We start from the raw sequence: 22,145 nt of genomic DNA, 5'->3' as shown, positions 1-22,145 counted from the left end.
ATGGCACAAGTGGAGGACAAGATCATCACATCAAACAATTTCTGAAAATAAAACCAAACAAGTGAACGTATGTGAAATGTATCTAAGTGTCCCATTCCAAAGAGGTACCTTCCACATACAAACACTCGTTGGTGAAAGATACCGCAACCACATATCCAACTAATTATCCATAATTTGAGGCTAAATCTGTCTAAATTCTCAAATTATATCCTTTCGTTACTAATATCAATAAGTAAAATCTAAGGTAAAATCTCAGGACTATCGTTACTGCTTATGCCATCATTGAGGACATCGATAATATTTTGTATACTTGGTAAAGAACCATCACTCCCGTTATCACCACCAAACCACCTGAGTAAAAAGTAACAGAGGCGTATGCCCATCATGCACCCTGTGGCTATAATAACCCAAGATGACAAGAACCAGGCTTGTTGGGGTACTGCAATATTTGATTCTGGTTCTTTGGGTACCGCAACATGATTCATTTACAGGTTCTTTGGGTACTGCAACATCTAATTCATTTACAGGTTCTTCGAGTGTTCGAGTGCTGAATCAGGCTTATCAGAATCAGTCTTATTAGAATCTGGTTTATGGATCGTATTGTGGTTGGCATCAAGCATAACAGGGTTAGAGATAAACAACTCATATAGGAGATACATTAATGGCAAATGCTACTAGTACCTGCAGAAATAGTTTTGCTATTTTTTTAGGATTATCCAATTTCCTATAATTCGTAGCATAAGTCATTATACTTAATAATACATGGATGTCCAAGGCTACTAATAATTTAGAGAAAGAAGAAAAGAGAAATTAGATTTCAAACTGTTCCAGAGGCTTAAACCTATCGGAGATAGGCTACCCAATGCTATGAGTGAATAATGCCATATAATGATAAGGTTAAATTTGGGTAACTCTAGGAACTTGAAGGACTTAAATGAACTAGCTTGTGTGCTAGATGTTAGTTTTTGGAAGGTGTGCCCAACGGCTGATATGATTGTTGACTTGATTGGGTCGAGACATGTTTGAAGCCGGGTGCGAAGGTGGGTTCGATGGTGGATTTGATGGTGTGTTTGAGGGCATGCTTGACGGTAGAAACCACATGCTTACGGTTTGGAGCTGGGCACCGACCAGCCGGCACACAGACTAAACCAACCAAAAATCAAGGGAGTTATCGTTGCATGAATCAATTTAACAAGTATCGTAAACGCCAAGCTGATGTATCCCAAATGTTTAGTCAGGAAGAGGAACCCACACCAAGGGCTTAATGTGTTAGCACCGTAGATGCGGCTGACTCTATAGCATCAGCCTATAGTAACTTGCCACGAATTTTCATTGTTGCCTATTCTCGTGGGTTAAATGGAGGCTTTTGCCCCATTCTAGGTAGCTCTGCATTTTGGATTGATTGCACCAAGAGCTTAATGTGTCAGCACCGTAGATGCGGCTGACTCTATAGCATCAGCCTACAGTAACTTGCCACGAAGCTTCTCTGTTGCCTATTCTTGTGGGTTAAATGGAGGCTTTTGCCCCATTCTAGGCGGCTCTGCAGTTTGGATTGATTGCTCGCAATGGTCGGAATCTTTCTCCGGTCAGGTTGAATGGTGGCACCGAGCCTTCATTCGTATTTGCTGGCATAAATGATGAACTGAAGGGTCTCGAATGTTTAGCCAGGAAGAGGAACCCACACCAAGGGCTTAGCCTATAGTCACTTGCCCCATGAAGCTTCTTTGTTGCCTATTCTCGTAGGTCAAATGGAGGCTTTTGCCCCATTCTAGGAGGCTCTGTAGTTTGGATTGATTGATCTTTTTTCGCAGCTCTCGGTGGCTCTATATTTTGGATTAATTGCTCGCAATGGTTGAAATCTTTCTTCAGCCAAGTCGAATGGTGGCATGGATCCTTCATTCGTATTTGCCAGTGGAAATTGATGCCTCACTATCACTTTTCAGTTGGTCGACTGAAGGGAAAATCAGTACCTAAGGACTTTGAACCTACCAAATCTCGCTGATAGGAACTTTACTTTATGGATGTGGATGCGAAACATGTTTAATGGACACAAATTGGTTTAAGCAGAAGGGTACAAAGTGAGGGGGTAGAAAGTAGCTCCTTTAATTAGCATTAGTGGGAAAATCATGGCTCTCGTAAATCAAGGGACCTGTATGTCGGGAGGATATTAGGCACGTGGACATCAAACCTACCCACTTGGAAGTAAGTACATATTGGGCATCAAACCTACCCACTTGGAAGTAAGTACATATTGGGCATCAGTCTGAGACACGCTACCTGGGAGGTAGATATAGGTAGACATGGTGAGGGTCAAAGGCCCAAAACGATATTTACAATTCAAACGATATTGGAGTTAAGGAACCTAGAATGGCTATCAACCAAGGTTCAAAGTCGAGGACTCTCGACGTAGTTCGACAGCACGATGGGCTCAAATCCGGACTGAGAGTCTAGCCTTGCAACCCACGAGCAAGGTAGCAGCCTTGTCATATCACCGTGAAACTTGCAACATTTACCTTGGTTAATTAACTCAGGCGCCTGAACCACCTCAAAAGTGGGTAATGAAACAACTCCAAACCAACCCGAGGAGCTATGACCGAATTACCCGTAGTACAAGGAAGCCACCGCTATTTATCAATACCGCTATTGGAGATTTCGAAAACACAAAAAAGATGATGTGGTGAGATGTAGAGATGCCTAAAGCCGCTTCTTGAGTTAGAAAAGAAAGCTTCCGAATATCGATTCTCTACGCCTTTTCTAAGCAAAACACTTAAGAATCATTGGTCTTTATAGCCCAGGGAAAACTACCAAAGGCACCTGAGATCTACCATAAAATCCTCGCAAGGGGGAGGCTCAGGCAGGCCCTTACTTAGCGTGCTCGAGGTTAAGTATCATCCTTGCAGCAGCAGCTATCATACAAGTCAAGTATCGTCCTTGCAGCAGCAGCTATCATACAAGTCAAGAGAAAAAAGAAGTGATCAATGTAGTTCTGAAGGGCGAGCGAGCTTGAAGTGCCCGTTTAAGTTGGCTTGGTGGTATGCCAGCAAGTTTACTAGGCCAGGGACCTAGTCGACATACTCATTACGGTCCTATGACATATCGCAGTCCCCATAGGTAAGGGAGGCCATAATCGAGATTCATCATAGTACCCTCTCGACCCTCCTGGCTCTGCGGCATTACTCCCCGAGCGGGAGCTGGACTCCTGCCAAAGTCCCCCGTGTGAATCACCAATGAGCATTAGATCCGAGCTTCTTGGTTCATGGGCGGAAAGATCTCAGATGTAGAAAATGTTTCATAGATGGTAATCTTAATATTTTAGGCAAGAATACTATAGGTCATAAGTGTAGAATCTAAAAAGCATATTTCTATACTCAACAAGAGGGTGGTAGAGGCTTGGAATGACGTGTCTTTGCCGAGTAACGGAATTTGAACCCGTGTTTCCACATTCACAGTTTGACACTTTGACCCATTGAGTTATACTCGCCCCCAGGGCTAGCTCCCCGCCCCTTTAGATTTAGAAGGGGCCTGACCTTGAAATCAATTCAGACACATTCGTACCCGCTATCAGATTCGAATCGATAACCTGGAATAGATTCAAAGTCTATCATGTTTACTAATTCCACCAAGTAGGTATGCTCACTATCGGACTCAAACTAATAACCCTTGAAATGGAACATATTTTAAGTCTCGTGTTTACCATTTTCACCAACAAGTGAGCAAACGAGGGAAGCAAATATCTTTTGAGAGAGAATGTCGGGTGGGGATCAAAATCTTTTACTACTCTACCTGACCCACTTGGGCCCTCATCCACCACTTTCTTCTCTAGACACACCAGCTCCGTTATAGATAGAGCTTGCTCTCGGCGGCAAACCCGTGGTTCTTTACCAAGGGTTCTTGGCGGGAGGGATTGAGGTGACCATGTCAACCCGAAGTCGCAACACTCTGTAGCTAGCTCGAGGTTGCCAATGCTTTTTCGTGTTTATCAATACTTTTGTTTTGCCTTCTCTTCAAATCACCGGTGTGTTCACATAGCGTGGTTTTGTGTATAGCCCCCGGAGACACAGGACTTCCCGTCCAAGTTATTCCTTTTATTATTATTACTATCTTTTTTTTGGTTGGAAATAGATTGGTACAAGGAAGCCCATCATCCTTGCAGAGCTTTCACCTCTCGCCTATCAAAGTGATGTTCTTTCACTTAGTAGGAGAACTTCTCTAAAGTTAGATTTCCTGCTTAGATGTTTTTAATGGTTCTTCCCTACCAACTTAGCTACCTGATTGTTATTGGCACAACAACCAAAACAACATAGGTTGACCCAATCAATTCCTCTCGTATAACTAGGGTAAGCTTCTTGTAATTCTCAGCAAACCAATGGTAGATAGGAACCGAATTGTCTCACGATGTTCTAAACCCAACTCGCGTATCACTTTCATTGGTGAAATAACCAAACCCTTGGGACCTTATTCAACCCCAGGATTTGATGAGTCAACACCTAGGTGCCAAATGACTCCCTCGATGATAAGAACTCTTGGGAGTCATCAATATATTAACTCCGACGTACCTTTGATCTATTGAGCGGAGAGCCCTCCCAAACATCATCCCTAAAACCTCTAGAAGACCATTATGACCATGTGAAACTCCCACATAGATCACCACCTAGCCTTATCAGTGACACCTCCACAACTCCCACAATGTCAGAAAGGGCTATCAAAGACATGGCCTATGCATCCTTGGAATCCCATCTTTTCTTCTCTTGTGTAGGAGCAACATGCTCTACCTCAGCTTCTAGAACCCTTTGGGCAGCTCCCCTCTGAGAGGTGTTTCTGTTTGCAAGGTAAGTGGGTGTGCGGCATCACCACACATAGTGCTCCAAAGCCCTTTGGCTATAAGTAGATTCTAAATCTTGAAACTCCATAGGGATTAGTTTGTCCCATCCATCTTATCCTCTTGGGATAGTACACCAAATACATCTATAGCATTTTGAGCCAAGGTATTCGAATCCACACTCTAATACTTGCAAGCAAACCAAGGAGCACTAACGTGCTATGCCAAGTAGCAGAATGTTCCTATGCAAAGTTTTTACTTGTAAAAAATGCAACCATAGCGTGCATTGTACTCACTAAAAGTGTCTAAAACACACGATGTGTGAATTAAGGTGTCAAATCTATGCACAATGTGTTAAATCTCTATAATGTTACCCCATACATCCTCTAAATAGAAGAATCCCAAATTTTGTATCCAATTTTGGCCCAAATTTGTATTGAATTGCATGAATTTCAAAAAAACCCAAATTTTGTGTACAATTTTGACCCCACTTTGTACCGAACTGCATGAATTTTAGAAAAGCCCCAAAATTTTTGTGTTCTACAATGTTGTAACTGCTGCAAGCTAAAAGCCCCAAAAATTCCAACGATTCAAATAGGTTCAAAACGATGCAGACCTATACCAACTGTTCCATATATCACCCACAAGGCATGTACATGCTTGACTTCTCACCATGTCCACATGTCATATCTGTCACCTCACCTCATCACACGAAATGTTCCATACATCACCCACAAGGCATGTACATGATTGACTTCTCACCATGTCCACATGACATGTCTTTCACCTCACCCACTATTCCATATATCACCCACAAGGCATGTACATCATTGACTTCTCACCATCAACACTTTCCACATTCAACCCAACAAAACAAAGCAATAAAAACACTCTAAAATGGATAAATAACACATCTACACATTGTACATGAACTTCATTTTCTACATCTTGTGTTCTTTCTTCTTCATCTTCTTCAACGTCTTCTCTTTTCGGTAAGGTAAATTGCAACCTCAAATATCTTTGGGCATCCTCTAAAAACATATCTCTTCATTGAACTCCTCAAGGCACATACAAACATAATGGTTTTCAACTCTTCAAGGTCCTACAAAGACATGCATTGACATGACAAATCAAAGAAGGAAGACCATGGTATTTCGAATCGTTGTTTAAGATATTCAATGCATTCCATTTTCCTCTGATGTACTCTACTCACATCATCCAAGTGTAGTGCAAGCACATGTAACTCTTTATCTTCCATGGTATTTCGAATCGTTGTTTGAGATATTCAATGCATTCCATTTTCCTCTGATGTACTCTACTCACATCATCCAAGTGTAGTGCAAGCACATGTAACTCTTTATCTTCCAGTGAACCCATGGTTGGCTCCAATGATTAACACTCAAAGCAATTACAAAGTCAATGAGTACATCACTTCTCCACCAAAAATGGATGTGTGGGGAAAAAGGTATACTCGTGCAAACAAGACATCCATTATTAAAGGGGAATTCGACCTTACCATTGACTTATCTGGAAGGAGAGGAAAAATTGGATATAGGTCACAAACACTCCTCGATTCCACTAGACACACTACCAAAACAACACTCACCACATCTTCTCACACACAACACATCCTCGTCAAGTGTATATGATCCACTCACAAAAGACACACTCAAATCCTTTAAATAGGTTCTTACATACAATGCAGGAATCTATGCTGCACAACCCTCATCGAGTGTATATGATCCACTCACAAAAGACACACTCAAATCCTTTAAATAGGTTCTTACATACAATGCAGGAATCTATGCTGCACAACCCTTCTACACAAAATTCATGTACAAAGCATTCCTAAGATAGACCTAGCATGGCCCATACCCATAAGCCTTAAACTTGTAAACATGCATGCAAAATTTATTCTACATCAAGTCCATCTAAGGTATAAAACAACTTGTACTCTTTCTTGTAAGAATACTTTGAACTAAACCTATGTGAACTACCTTCAACTCTCCTAAGTCGCAAACTTTTATAGAAGTTTAAAAGTGTGTAAAAGACCTTCAAGGTGGTCGAGGACAAAGAAATTCCAAACTCCTGCTCTCTTTTGCTCTCTTACTCCCTCACTGGTGGCACTATTTTTCCAAGTCTTTTAAGTTGGGTCTTTCTCCTATTTTGTTGTGTTTCTTTGCGGTAGTCCCCCAATGATATGCCCTACCTTTTGTTGTCGACCCTTTTCAATTGCCACCTAGGCTCTAGGTGCACACAAAAGCCCCTACATGGCCCATGACAAGCTTCACGTTCTATCCATGCTATAAAAAGCATATTTTTGGATTCCAAAATCGGCCTAGTATGGCCTTATCTACATCCTTCAGGTTTGGACCCTCTTATAAGGATCCCCTAAGGTCTATATACCTTTCATATTCAACACGGACTTTTCATTCCTTTTCTTTTGGGACCAATAATATATATATATATAAAGAGAAAGATAGCTTTACATAAACTTTCCAAACCCATAGTTAGCCCTCATCTGCATAAGAGTCACCATTCAACAGATTACACATCAAATCCCATCTATCATCCTCTAAAACACCCACAACTTTATTATCACACTTCTTCCCTCCTTCCGAGATTCTTTCATTTGAAACAACTCCACCTTCCGTACATATGGCCATATGAGCCCACCAAGAGATGCACCTTTGCATGTACAATCCATCTTGGGTTGGAATCACCAAATCTCATCCACACAAGAGCTCCAAGCCACTTATGTATACTGCCAAAAACTTGGCAAGCATAGAAAATAAATCCCTCAATGAGCTTGACAATGATCCTTTTAATCAAGTAGAATCATTGCATCATTCCTGGGTTCTCTTCTATTTCTACCCCACCTAGCACGATAGGGGCACACCACGTCTCATGGAGGAAGAGGCCCAAGTTCTTATTTCTAACTTCCACACTCCTCAAATTAAAACAATAAAGGTATTCGTTGACAGACCCCTTTGTTCCCCCAAGGCTCTTACGACTCTTAGAATTTATGCTTGGCGATGCTTCCCATAGAGTGTGGGCCTATGGGAATATAATACTCATGCCCCCCTTGAATGAAGAGATGTTTCCCCTACTACTCAATGAACAGAACAAGGAAGCCCTCAAAATTAGGCTACTACATCTAGCCAAGGATAATACTTAAAAACATTTGTGAGACTTTATCTCCTACGTGTCCCTTCTCTATGTTTACTTTTGAGTTTTATCAATGTGTGGGACCATTGTAGGAGCCAACAACATCATTGGCCATAAAGTCAAGAAAGACTCCACTTGCATATCTCTCTCACTATGGAATTTTCATAGGCCATATGTTAAGTGTGCCAGAAAGTCAAGAAAGCAGAAATCAATGTAGGGATTCTAATATTCTTTGGTCTGATCATGCATTTTGGTTCATTTGACAACATCTCTTCCATGGTTATGAATATACAAAAGAGCTATATAAGAGGTGGTAAGAAGGATTTGTACATACTTTGATAAAAAACTAATAGGGGTGGTAAGGATATTTACATACTTTTGAGGGAAAACCTTTAGCACACTCTGTTAAGGTTGTTCTCTCCACACCATTTCTTAAAAAAAAAAGATTAAAATCAAATGCTTATGTGGTTTAAAGTTTTAATACATGTACATGTACGTGATTTGTTTTAAAATAAAAAGTGTGTACTCATACAAGAAGAAGAAAAAGTGTGTATTTGTGCAAGAAAAAAAGAAGTGTGCTTGTGTGGTTAAAAGTTTTAATACATGTAAATGTACATGATTATTTTAAAGACGAAGAATAATTGTGTACTCATAGAAGAAGAAGAAGTGTGTACTTGTGCAAGAAGAAGAAGAAGTGTGCTTGTGTGGTCAAAAGTTTCAATACATGTAAATGTACATGATTATTTTGAAGAAGAAGAATGATTGTGTTTTCGTGCAAGAAACTAAATCCATTTCTCCATGCATGCTCCTTAAGAATGGGTGAGTGAGTGAGTGAGTGAGTGAGTCAACATGTGTGTGCATGTGCATATACGTGCACATGCATGTGTGCATGTGCATGTACGTGCGTGTGTGCATGTGCATATACGTGCACATGCATGTGTGCATGTGCATGTGCATGTACGTGCACATGCATGCATGCATGTGCGCATGTGTGTGAACCATGCCTAAATATATGTGTGTTGAATTTTAATGGCATTATACAAGTAAACTAGCAATCCAAGTCTATACACCTATTCTTCCCATTACAAATAAAAAACTTAAGTTATACTAATTTTGAAATCAATCTAATTACAGTAACTTTAAAAGTTACAAGGACACTAAAGTTTTTTGGGAATATTTAAACCAATAACTTTACTTAATTGATAGTGTGAAGATGGTAAGTGGCACATGATTATGTCATCCATTAAGAACTAATGTATATATTATACGCATCCAAAATCGTAAGGACATAAAAAGGCATGTAAGAGACCGTTTATTACCCTTTGGGCCATATAAGAGTAGTATCTTCTAACATTACCATTTTATTCCATCAATCTAAGGTGCACACTTGCTAAGCGTAATTTGTTCAAGGTTGCATCACGAGTCTTTTCTCATCTATCTAGCCTAATTCACTAGCTTGTTGCCACACGATTAAATATTTTTTTTGTTTTCTATCTTCATCATTTCCATATTGGCGCATTACTAAAATAAGGTAGAGTGATGCAGACACTTTGAAGCCTTTAAAAGGAAGGAGTCTGAGAATAGCACTAAAGTGGGGAATCAAATCTTTTTATGGTAATCAAAATATCTATGTAAAGGCAAAAACATCAACAGTGGAGCATCTGCCAATCAAAATGGATGGTAAAGCTCTCTCGGCTGCTGGCGGGTGCTGGGGGAGTCCATCATGATGTGCCAAATGTATGTATGTATGTATGTATGTATATGTGCACGTGTATACATACATACATACATATATATGAATAGGTGTGTGTATGTGTGTGGGGATGTGCATGTGTCTATGTTGTGTCTGTGTGTGGGGATGTGCATGTGTCTATGTTGTGTCTTTGTGTGTACTATACATATATATACATACATACATTAGTATGTGTGTATATCATACACATATACATACATACATGTGTATGTATGTGTATGTGTGTGTGTATACCATATACATATACATATATACATGCATGTGATAGGGGTGTGTATGAGCATGTGTGCATGTGTGCGTGCATGTTTGTGAGTGTGTGTGTGTGTGTGTGTGTGCGCGTGGGTTATCACAAATCAACACTTAGTTGAACTAAAGAGACAATGAAACATCTTATTTAATGGAGATGAATTTTTTAATTGAGAAAACAATAATCAGAATCTTAATTTTGACAAGTGAAGAGATTACCTACTTCCATCTCGTCAAAAACCAAGAGTTAGTTTTTAGTACTAGGATGGCAGGTGTCATGGGGCTTTCCTCATAAATCCTTGTCAAAAGAGGTGTCCAAAAATTACATGATCCTTGAAGAATTGATAGTGTGGTGTGAGATGTAAGAGCTCCTCTATGGTGATGTCTCCTTCAAAATAGCAGGCTCTTATTCTAGTTTCTTATCAAAATAAGCTTCCTGAGGTGCCACGCCCTTCATTCCCTCCTTCACGTAAATCCTATTAAGAAATAGTGTTAACTACCTTGGCCCAAAAGGTATCTGGCATTCCTTTCCCTTTAAGCATACTCCATACCATCTCCACAAATGTGTGATTCTTGTGCTTGTAAAAGAGTAATTTGTTGCAGAGTATGAGAAGATGTGCAATCTCTCTTAATCCAGTGCTCCTTGTAGTAGGCATTAAATTTACTTGATGTGAATTATTTTCCTTGATTTGTTCATAACTTTTTCAACCTCTTTCGTTTCTCATTCTTCACCAAACTTTGCCAAATTTTAAAATTTCTAAAAGCTTTAGCCTTATCCCAAAGAAAATACACTGACATCTTCCTACTTCTGTGAAGTCATCAACCGGTAACAAAAAGTAGGAAGAACCACCCAATGTAGTGGTTGGCATCTTACCATAAAGATCTACATGGACAAGCTCAAGAGGAGCCTTTGCATAATTCTTGCTTTGCATGCTGATGATGCTTGCCCATCGTACAAGCTTCACATACATCTGACATTTCAAAAAATGTTTGTAGACGTGCCACAATCCTAGTCATCTCTTTTAAGACTAAAAAACTTAGGTGACCAAATATTTCATGCTATAGGTTGATTTTCTCAACGTAAGCTTGGGCTATAAAAGCTGAGAGCTCATACAAGTCGTTGCATCACATTCCTCTCCCCATAACATTGCCTTTAGCATCTGTAATAATTGCACCATCCTTATCAAAGAGGACCTTCAAGTCATGGTCAACTATGGCTGCAAAAGACATCAAATTTCTCTTGATATTGTCTGGCATATAAAGGACATGAGATAATTTCTTAGTATCACCATTGTTAGAAATAAAAGAGATGGTATCTTTCCATGGCTAGGCATATGCTCTAAGAGTTTAAATTAGATATTGTTATATAAAACATGTGCCTGGGGAAACACATCATCCATATTCAAATACGAGTGTTTTTAAGAGATTAAATACACTTATGTATTAGGGTTTGGATGCATTACCATCAATATTTAAATCATGAGGCATTACCACTGAATATATATTTAAATCATGTGGCGGACAACATAATCGAAGTGAGATTGAAATTTTTGCAAGGTTTGAGAGGAGATTGAATTTTTGAAAGGTAAGATAATTTTATGAGTGATGGGGGTACAATTTACAGTAGGATTAGATGTGTCAAAACCGTCTCCTCTGTCGGTAAAAGTAGGATTAGATGCTTGTTTAAGGCATGTTTAAGTGGGTATCTTATGATATAGGGGCATATTCTTGATTAATATGGTTTTAATTAACTCTTTTTGGTTTTGTTAATTATTGCGCACGTGCGGCCAGCCTTCTTTGAAGCTCCTCTAGTGTTGGTTTTTATAATTGCGCACGTGCAGCCACCCTTTTTTGAAGCTCCTCTTTGTTAGCTCCAAGTAATCTCTCCACTTCTTTCCCATTTTTTATAAAAAGAAATGTGGGGAAGCCTTGGATGTCTATATCAGCTGCCAAATCCTGCACACACATTTTTTTAAAAAAAAATTAATAGTTAATAATTAATAATAATAACCAGTTTTAATCTATGGCCTCAATCAATGCCAATCAAATTTCGAGAATTAATATATTACCATAGAGTGTGAATTAGTACAAAATATCTCCTTTTTTTGGGTCTAAAATGCGAGAAAAAAAAGCTTTTTTATAGCATGTATATAAAGAAATAGCATTTAAATCAAAATAGCTAAAATAGACATTTATTTCCACCATATATAACATACTATAAATTTATTTCAAAATAGCTAAAATAGACATTTATTTCCACCTATTAACATAGAGTGTGAATCACTACAAAATTTCTCCTCTTTTTTTTGGCCTATTTTCCCTCATTAGTAAAAAATGTGAGAAAAAAACGTCTTTTTTTTAATAGCATGTAAATAAAGAAATAGCATTTAAATCAAAATAGCTAAAATAGATATTTATTTCCACCATATATAACATACTATAAATAAAAAATAGCATTTATATCAAAATAGCTAAATTAGACATTTACTTCCACCATATTAACATAGAGTGTGAATTAGTACAAAATCTCTTCAAAATTATTGCCTGTTTTCCCTCATTAGTCAAAAACTAAACCATTGTGAGAAAAAAATGCTTTATTATAGCATGTAAATAATAAATAGCATTTAAATCAAAATAGCTAAAAGAGGCATTTATTTCCACCATATATAATATACTATAAATAAAGGAGAATTTATATCAAAATAGCATTGAGAAAATATGCTATAAATAAAAGAAGGTAGCATTGAGAAAATAGCATTTATATCAAAATAGCTAAAATAGACATTTATTTCCACCATATATAATAATATTATATTATAATGCTCACATTATTCTAGAAAAAAAATCCACCTTTAATTGGTCTACATCTATCCTGAGGAAGAGGACATGACGATATTTTCTGGAAAGTTCTTCAAAGAAAGGGCCCATGAACCTGCAAGGTCCACACCACCTTGCTGTGCAATCCACCACCACCTGCATGCAAATGATTAAGCTCAATTTCTAATACCCAATTAATCATTCAATATCCATCTAATCAGCCCAAAATTCAGATCAATATCCAATTAATCCACTCAACCAAAACCCAATTAGCATAGCTGATTGTTGCAATTGTTATGATTTGATCACCCTCCACATCAACCTGTCGATTATTATGCCAACCCTTCATAAGCTTTAGGTAATGAAGCGAAGATTAAGAGCATAAACCCGCGGCTTATCAGGCTGCAGAACGCTGAAGAGCCCACATGGTTATTTGATCAAGCATGGGGTCAAAGCAGCTGGCGCACGTTTAATAGAGTCGAATAGCCATGCGATTACGCACTTAATCAAGCACAATATATATATATATATTCACTAATCAACGCAAGGTTTGTTGATTATTCACTAATCAACGGGTCCACAGTAGCTGGCGCACGTTTAATAGAGTCGAATAGCCAGGCAATTACGCACTTAATCAAGCACAATATATATGTGTGTGTGTATATATATATATATATATATATATATATATATATTCACTAATCGACGCAAGGTTTGTTGATTATTCACTAATCAACGCAAGGTTTGATCAAGCATGGGGTGAGAGTAGCTGGCGCACGGTTAAAAGAGGGTAATGGCCATGCGATTACGCACGTAATCCCAAGGTTTGTTGTGCGATTAATAAAGGTTAATACCCATGCAGTTAATTACGCAATTAATCACTAATCAAGGCAAGCGGTGTCATACAGATGAGGGTAATGATGGGCAAGAAACTATACTTACAAGTTTGGATTGGGAAGAGGCCTCTCGGAGCGTTTGGTGCCAAGAGGCGGTTGTATCACACATTTTTACAAAACTATGGTCGGCCATGTGGCTAAAGAGAGCTAGGTTTTGACCTTACTTAGTGTGAGGAATGCCAAGAACAAAGGTATTGAAATGGCCTTCTTATAAGGGTGCCAAAAGCATATATTATTGTCTTTCCACGTATATAGATTCAAAGATAGCATGTAGTCAGCGCATAAATTAGACCCTCCTCCTTATTAGATTCCAATGTGTGGAGAGAGACCCCCTCATTTATGCCCTCAAAGATTGAACCCCTTCTTTACCTCACCCACTCACCCCCACCCACCCACCTACCCACCCATTCCCATTGCTATCCTGTTGCAAAATATCTATCATATGCATTCACTATTCAGTCCTTATCTTCTATCTATCATATGCATTCACTATTGAGTCCTTTCCTTCACTTCCCTTCCCTTCTCGGAAGGCGAGGGCTCCTCCTATTTCACTTCACCAAGTGCATTGATTCCCACATGGAAAATAAAGCTCTCTCTCTCTCTCTCTCTCTCTCTCTCTCTCTCTCTCTCTCTCTCTCTCTCTCTCTTCATGACGTGATATCATTTCTAAGTCTTCTAATCTTTTCATGACGTGATATCATTTGTAAGTCTTCTAATCTTCCACTTTAAAATTTTATTGTAATGAGCATACCCTCCTACCAATGCTTTTACAAGCCATGTGAGATAAAGCTTACTATTACTGCATTTACAAATGTCGATGTTTTCTTTTTCTAATTCCTTGAACTCGATGGTGGGGAATGTGTGGGTACATATCTGGATGGCAAGTATAGTGATTAGGTAGTGACATTAGGCGTCTTTCTTTGTTTCTTTAGGGCCACAATATCTTCAGTAACCAAACATGCTTATATGATGTAATTTTACCAAAAGAGTTCAAGATGGTAAAAGTATGAAAAGGTGTGGAGGGGGGGGAAGTATGCTTCATTTGAAAAAAATGCAAAGACCATAAGGTCTTTTCATTGACAATAATTCTTTTGATTCGAAATGATTTTCTTTTGCATAAGTCAACTTTGTTAATAGAGACTCAGATACAATCTCATATTAAGAAAATTAGATTTTCCCTCATAAATTAACTTTATCGTATATGTTCCTAATTATTACAAGTTCACAAGGTTTAGTGCATCAAATCAACCCCTGGTTATTACCAAGTTGCTATTTTATGACTTTGACTCATAGAGTATTTAAGATTTTAGATGTTATAAATAACACTCATGGAGGTCATTATCTTAATAAAAACATTCCAAGCAACACTATGAGAATTAAGTTATACTCAGATATCAAAGAAATAAACTTCAAGAGTTCTTTACTATATTAAGATTGTTAAAACATATTATTTTTGGAATAAATACAATGAGTAAAGTTATTATAGAAACTATTCTATAGATTGCAAGATCAATCATTCGAGTCAAATTCAATTATTGGCATATTTTCTGAACATTCATTTCATTAGAAACTTTCATCTTGAACTTTAGTAACTAACTCTCTTGATTTTGTAAAAGGGGAGTTCAAAGTCTCTTCTACCTCTATGATCAAGTACTACTTAAGGAGGCAACCCCTACCCTCAGGGCGGGTGGCTTTCATGCCTTCAATTTCTTGAATCAGGTTGAGTGCAATCGAGCCTGAATTGCAGTGTGCCCTGAGAGCAAGCGTGTAGAGTGAGCAAGTGTGAAGCACGAGCGATGCGGCAATGATGTGATGGAAAAAACTCATACACTGCAAGTAATGCTAGTAGCTTGTCGAGAGAAACCTAGCTGGTAAGGGAGTGCTAGTTTTTGTCCGCTAGCAAGTGGTTCAACCTGTTTTTCACGCTAGCTCTTCATTACCACGAGGCTTTTGTGCACATACACGGGATCCCATCTGAAAAGATTGCTTGGATAAGGGCAATAAATCCGTGAGTGTTGGATGAGTTCCGGTGTACAAGTAATTTGACCATTTGGGCTTAATGACAACCTTGCTCTATTTCCTCGAGACAATAGGTTTCCAGCACGGTGACCAGGGGTGCCACTTCAATGTTGAGGAGGAAGTGTAAAGCTAGATTTGGAAAAATAGCTAGCTAAGTGTGGAGTGCAGGTGTTAAGCTAACTAGGTTGCAATACTCATCTTAGGGCAAGACTTGTATGTCCATGTATATAGATGCCTAGCTAGCTAGTTCTAGCCTTAAGTGTGGATGCCCATAAGGAACAAATTTTTTTTTTTATCATGCCCATTAGGGAAAAGGGACTGTATACAAAAAGGGCCTTGTAAGGATTAGCTTAAGTTGCTACTTTTTTGGGTTTATAATGCTAAACTTGGCTTCATAGTAGGGGACAAGCTAATGAATATCCTACTTTTGGTCCCTTTTTAGACTAGTAACTCCTAAATCCTCTCCTATTGTTATTCTAGGTTCCACTCACTTTTAAAAAAAGTTACCACTATTTCTAGAGTCCATTCTCATTTTTGAATTTTTTATGTGTGAGATTCCTTGAACCACTTGCCTTTTTTATGTGGTCCCACACTTCTCTCTTCCCCAAATTTTAAAAACGTGGATAAAAGGGATCCTAAAATTAGGGGTTTTTTTAAATTTTTGAAATTTAATATTTTTTAATCAAAAAAGGGTCCCTCAATCATATGTAATCTCCAAAAGTGCCTTTTCAAGGTTACTTTCAGTCAATAACTACCTCTTCAAGCCCCATATCTTTTCCATCATATCTTATACATTTATATGTGGTCCCACACCTCTCTCTTCCCCAAATATGAAAAACGCGGGTATAAGGGACCCTAAAATTAGGACTTTTTTGAAAATTTTTAAGTTTTAACATTTTTCATTAAAAAAGGGTCCTCAATCATATGTTACCCTCAGAAGTACCTTTTCAAGGTCATTTTCAACAATAACTATCACATTTTCCTTTAATCATCCTTTCATCTTACTCTAATCCTTCTTTCATTGCTAACCTTAGTCTAAACCATGCCTCCTTTAGAAGATACTACTAACACAAGAAAACGTAATATAGATCTTCATATTCATGTAGAGGAATATGCATCAATGAAACGTCCTTACCATTGGATAATGCATCCACTTCTTTACGTAGGGCGGTTCATGGAAAGAAACATAGACTTATGGGTTGATGGTGCGCTCTATCCACGTGACCCATTAACTTAGATAACCCACCATTCACTGATCTGACTAGTTAAGTACGTCACATTGGTGATGGAAAAAATGAGCTTCTTGGATATTGTAAACATCTAACAGTCTTTGGCGGGGCATTCATGCAAAACATATACACATCAAATTTGCATCTTCAATCAAATATTGAAGATTTAACAAAACAAGTGCAAAATTTAGAGAATAAGAATAAAGAGCAAGCGATACAAATCAAGGAATAAGAGAAAGAATTAAATAAGCCTAGACTCAAATTAGATCATTTGAAGAAAACCCCAGTTGGTGCAAGGGAACACCAAAGAGAGCTTTCAAAACTTGATAGGCTTGCAATAGGCAGTGGTGCTAAGGAAAAGGCGAATCATGGTAAACAAGGTGATTAAAAATAATTGAGTGTTAAATAATTTTAATAAGAGTTCTACAACTAACACTTTTCTTCAACATTTATATTTCATGAACTTTTTGATTGATGCATTGGCGGGGAGTTCAAGGGAAGCAAGACATATTGGCTATTGTTCGTGACTCCAATTATAAGGGATTTCATGATATTTTGATGAAAGATATCATGAAGGACATTAAGGGGATTTTGAGTGTAAATGATATTCAGAGTGCTTACATAATGAAGGAGGTATAAGTCACAAAGGCTATGAGTCCATCCATGCCATCACAAAGGAGGCTCTTCATAAGCGAGGGATCAACAAATCTTTCCCAAAAAAGACTTTTTGAAATATGTGCACGATTCTCTTTTTTTGGCAAGCTTCACCTCTCCATCCATGATAAGGTATCTTTTTTGCTATCACAATCTGCTATTCACTCTAAGTCATAAAATACAGCCGAGGTATCGCCCTCTATGTGTGATGTTATACCTCACGTGTAGGTTATATTTTTTGCTATCACAATTTGCTATTCAATATAATTCATAAAATCCAGTCAAGATAAGTCATACCCACGATGTGTAAGTAATGCCATAACCTATGGTACCTTCGAAGTAATTTAACACCCTTATCCCTACTTTCCAATGCTTCTTCTATTTGAGAACATGTTAAGGGCACCAACAATTGCAAATATTAGGCCATCTATTAACAAAAAGATTAAACTCCCCACCATTTTTCTGTACTCCTTCATATCCACAAGTGGAGAAGCATCTTCGTATATAGCGTTTCATCAACGTCCATGGGTGTACCCATTAACTTATATATGCAACCATGCCACATGCCTTCAGAGTTTCTCCTACATGCTTTTGCTAAGAACTGAAGATTCCACCTAAATCTTGGTAAACGTCAATCCCCAAACACAAATATATATTCCCAAGGTCTACCATTTCAAGAACTCAATATCTCCTAAGTTTGTTTGGTTCCCCATCATAATGAGATCTTCCACATATATGGCAATGATCATGTATATACCTTGCTTAGAGAAAATATATAAATTTAGATCTGAAGGGTTTCTAGGAAGATCAATACTTATAAGGAAGCATCTACCCATTGGTACCATGTGCGTAGGTCCTATGCTTATACAATGTCTTGTAGAGTCTTTACACTTTGTTCTCTGAACCTTGCATCTTAAACGCAGAGGACTATGCCACAAACCTCCTCCTTGAGATGGCCATTCAAAAATATTAACTTTGCACCCATTTGCATTATTTTCCACTTACCACGAGTAGCGAAGGCTACAATTATACAAATATTGTACAAATACTGGTTAATCTAGCTCTAAGGGAGGTCACTCAAAAAGATGTAAGATAGCATGTGAGTTCCACAGAAGGGGTTTTTTTAATCTTGTGGAGTTACATAGAATTTACATACATAAGGTTATTTTTAATTGAAATTGTGAAAATTAAAAAATTTACATACGGGTATTTTTAATCGAAATGGTGAAAATTTTGATATAAAAAGGGTACTTTTATTGTAAAAAGTATTACAGAAGGGGTGTTTCTAAAATTTAAAAATTGGTACGTAGGGGGTTTTTTAAATACCCCTTGAACGTACATGCTACATAGGGGGTTAACAGAGTGACCCTTCAAGATCTAGCTGTGGGGGTGAATGTCTTGTGAAAGCTGAACCCTTTGATTATGCAATACCCCTTGCTACGAGCCTTACCTTGCACTTATCCAGTGTATCATCTGAGACTTAGCCTTATCTAGTGTATCATCTGAGACTTATACTTAGCCTTTGTTCCTCATCCTCACCAAACTATGCCAAATTTTAAATTTTCCAAAAGCTTTAGACTTATCCCAAAGAAAATACACCGACATCCTTCTACTAAAGTTATCGATCGGTAAACAAAAACTAGGAAGAACCACCCAATGTAGGAAGAACCACCAATGTAGTGGTTGGCATTTTACCATAAAGATCTATATGCGATTCTTTCTTTTTTGTAGAAATGTATGTTGATGATGATTGCCCATATTACAAGCTTCACATACATCTAACATCTTAAAAAATATTCGTAGATGTGCCAAAATCCTAGTCGTCTCTTTTAAGACTACAAAACTCAAGTGCCAAAATATTTCATGCTATAGGTTGATTTTCTCAACATCAGCTTAGGATATAAAAGCCGAGGGCTCATACAAGTTATTACATCAGATTCTTCTCCCCATAACATTCCCTTAGCATCTATAATAATTGCACCAACCTTATCAAAGAGAACCTTCAAGTCATGGTCAACTATGGCTGTAAAAGACATCAAATTTCTCTTGATATTGTTTGGCATATAAAGGACATTATATAATTTCTTAGTATCACAATTTAATTAGAAATATAAGAAATGGTATCTTTCCCTCATCTTTCCATGGCTAGGTATTTGGCATCATTCCCAGATGATGGACTCCCCAACCATAGGCTGGAGAGAGCTTTACCATCCCTTTTGATTGGGGGATGCTCCAGTATTGATGTTCTTACCTTTACATAGATTTCTTTGATTACTGTAAAAATCTTTGATTCCCCACTTGTTAATCCAATTCTAGGATTAACAAGAGCTACCACCATTATCTTACGTCAAGGAGTCACGGTAGATACACCAAAGGGTCATACATTCAAGATATGAAGCAATAGTGTCTAAAGCTACAACTTGGACGGGCACCCGTAATGGTGTGACGGAGTATTTATGACGATTCCCGCTTCAAGAGCATGTGGTAGCAAGATAGGATGAAGTCCTAAGTGATGTACTTCATGGATATATTATGAGAGTAGTCATTGTAATAGCATTAGGCCTCTTATGAGCCTAAAGTGCCCAGTCAGCCACAGTTTAAGTGAGTGTGAACACTTATGGCCATGTATATAAGCGAATTTCTCTCATAATACAACATACTCTCCCATTGTGCAATTGAGTCTTGCTCTTACTAATCCTCTCGCTAATCTCTCTCCCTAATGCATGCGGTGGAATTGCTGGGAGACGCAGTGGAATTGCTTCTCAAGGAGTTGTAGAGCTTGGAGATCTCAAGGGTTACGAGCTCCGCCATTGGAAAGATCCTCACACGACAATTGCAGTTCACCAAGTAAGCTCTTTCTGGATGTGTTTTAAGGAGGGTTAGGGTAAGCCATAACATTTTTGGCACCGCTGCTGGGGAGCCATCCCTTGGCTTTTTCCATTGTTTTGTCTCTAATCTACGTATAACCCATTGCCTATTATCTTAATTAGTGGTTTACCATGACAAAGATGTGTATTTGATGGTGATTTGTGTGAGATTTGGTGTAAAATAGCTCTCTTTTTTGTTTTTGAAAAGAATACTTTTTGCTTAATTTTTAGATTAATTTGTTATTGTTTTGGTGGTTTTTCATGTTCTTAGGGCTTGCACATAGTTTGTATTAAGCTTAGTTTGCATTTATTGCATCAAACAATGCAAGAGAATACATTTCTTAGTGAATGCTAGCTCTCTTTATTTTAAACATAGATCTAAGATCATCAATTCTAGTTTAATTGTGTGTTTTTTGTTGAAATTGTTTGGATTAGGATGTTAGCAACAAGTATTAGGAGTAGCTTAATCTTTTAAAAAATTTCTTAAAACCATCAAAAAATCCTTGAATTTGACTAATTTCTCTTAATGGACTTGTTTTTAACATTAAGGGTGATTAATCTTGTTCAAGAGGCTAAAAATTTAGAAAATGTGTTAATTAGGGTCTAAATTAATCATATGAGTAGTCGAAATTAGGATTTTTGAGTGTTTTGAGAACATCTAGATGCATCAAAACACTTAATCACATCAATTTTTTGATCAATTGGAGAAATTTGACTCTCTTTGATTAATTTTGCCTTAAAGAGGAGACTATAATTAAGATTCTAATTAATCCTCTAATTCAGATTAATTTACACAATGGCTGATGCACAAAGATTAGTTTTTCCTTGCTCTATCCAATGGTGTGCTCAATTGTGTGAATTAATTAGGGATTAGTGGTTAATTAGAGTCCTTGCTTAGTGTAAAAGAGAAAAAGATTAGTGAAATGATTAATCTTGGATTAATCCTTAATCACTTTTTTTACATAACTCATTAAGGCTAATGAGCATTCAATGAGAAGATGCTCATGAGTTATCAATTTTTCCATTTTGGGGGTCATTTATGAAGGGTGAGGGGTGTCATTAAAAGGTTGACTTTTTTATTCCACTTACCTTTTTTGGGAAAATGCCCATATCCCTTTCATTTTAAATTCAAAAAATATCCCCCCCAGAAGGAAAATTCGTGTTTCCCACTAGATTTCAATAATAATAATAATAATAATAATTTTTACGTGAAGTCCGGTTCATACGTGAAAATCGTTTCACGGCATGAAACACTAATTCACACGAAAAAAAAACCCGACGTAAACGAAAATCCCACGTGAATGGAAAAACGACAGGGATTGCCCCCAGAGGTCACACAAGGACTAAACCCAATGGCTGACATCTTCGAGCCATTGAGATCTATGCCACCAATTCACCTCCCCGTGCCATTGGCCATGCCTATAACAAGCGTGTCATCGGTTTTTACACCCCCTGTCACTTCGATTCCACCAAGCTTTGGTCCCTTGCCTAACATTCCCACAAATCCTATAAGTACTAACCCTTTCCTGGATGCCCACACCTTGGACATATAGGAAGGGGGGTGGCCCAAGGACTCAGTGATTCATACAGAAATACGACCTCAATGATTCATATAGAAATACGGCCGTACAAATTTCTAAAATTATGGGCAAATATGATGGAACAACAGACCCTATT

General features: G+C 37.9%; 1 protein-coding gene across 1 annotated transcript; it reads right to left on the bottom strand.

Annotated features, from left to right (window-relative positions):
* Positions 1-11,556: 11,556 nt before the first annotated feature.
* Positions 11,557-13,874, bottom strand: LOC147617177 (thioredoxin H-type-like). The gene is made up of 3 exons (XM_086776363.1): positions 13,746-13,874; positions 12,837-12,959; positions 11,557-11,942 (listed from the first exon to the last, which is right to left on the bottom strand). Exons 1-3 carry the CDS (start codon positions 13,830-13,832, stop codon positions 11,808-11,810), a joined length of 345 nt encoding a protein of 114 aa, XP_086632489.1. The 5' UTR covers positions 13,833-13,874; the 3' UTR covers positions 11,557-11,807.
* Positions 13,875-22,145: the final 8,271 nt, after the last annotated feature.

The sequence above is a fragment of the Cibotium barometz genome, chromosome 37 (assembly GCF_041138505.1).
Source record: "Cibotium barometz isolate CiBa-2024 chromosome 37, ASM4113850v1, whole genome shotgun sequence".
NCBI classification, from domain to species: domain Eukaryota; kingdom Viridiplantae; phylum Streptophyta; class Polypodiopsida; order Cyatheales; family Cibotiaceae; genus Cibotium; species Cibotium barometz.
Note: the sequence above shows the minus strand (reverse complement) of the source record. Positions and strands in the feature narration are given on the sequence as shown.

Excerpts from the sequence above, each read along its gene's own strand:
- LOC147617177 (XM_086776363.1), bottom strand. The coding sequence starts at position 13,832 with ATGGCCGACCATAGTTTTGTAAAAATGTGTGATACAACCGCCTCTTGG. Across the intron at positions 12,960-13,745 it reads CCTCTTCCCAATCCAAACTT|GTGGTGGTGGATTGCACAGC; the intron begins GTAAGTATAGTT and ends ATTTGCATGCAG. Across the intron at positions 11,943-12,836 it reads TAGATGTAGACCAATTAAAG|GATTTGGCAGCTGATATAGA; the intron begins GTGGATTTTTTT and ends ATGTGTGTGCAG.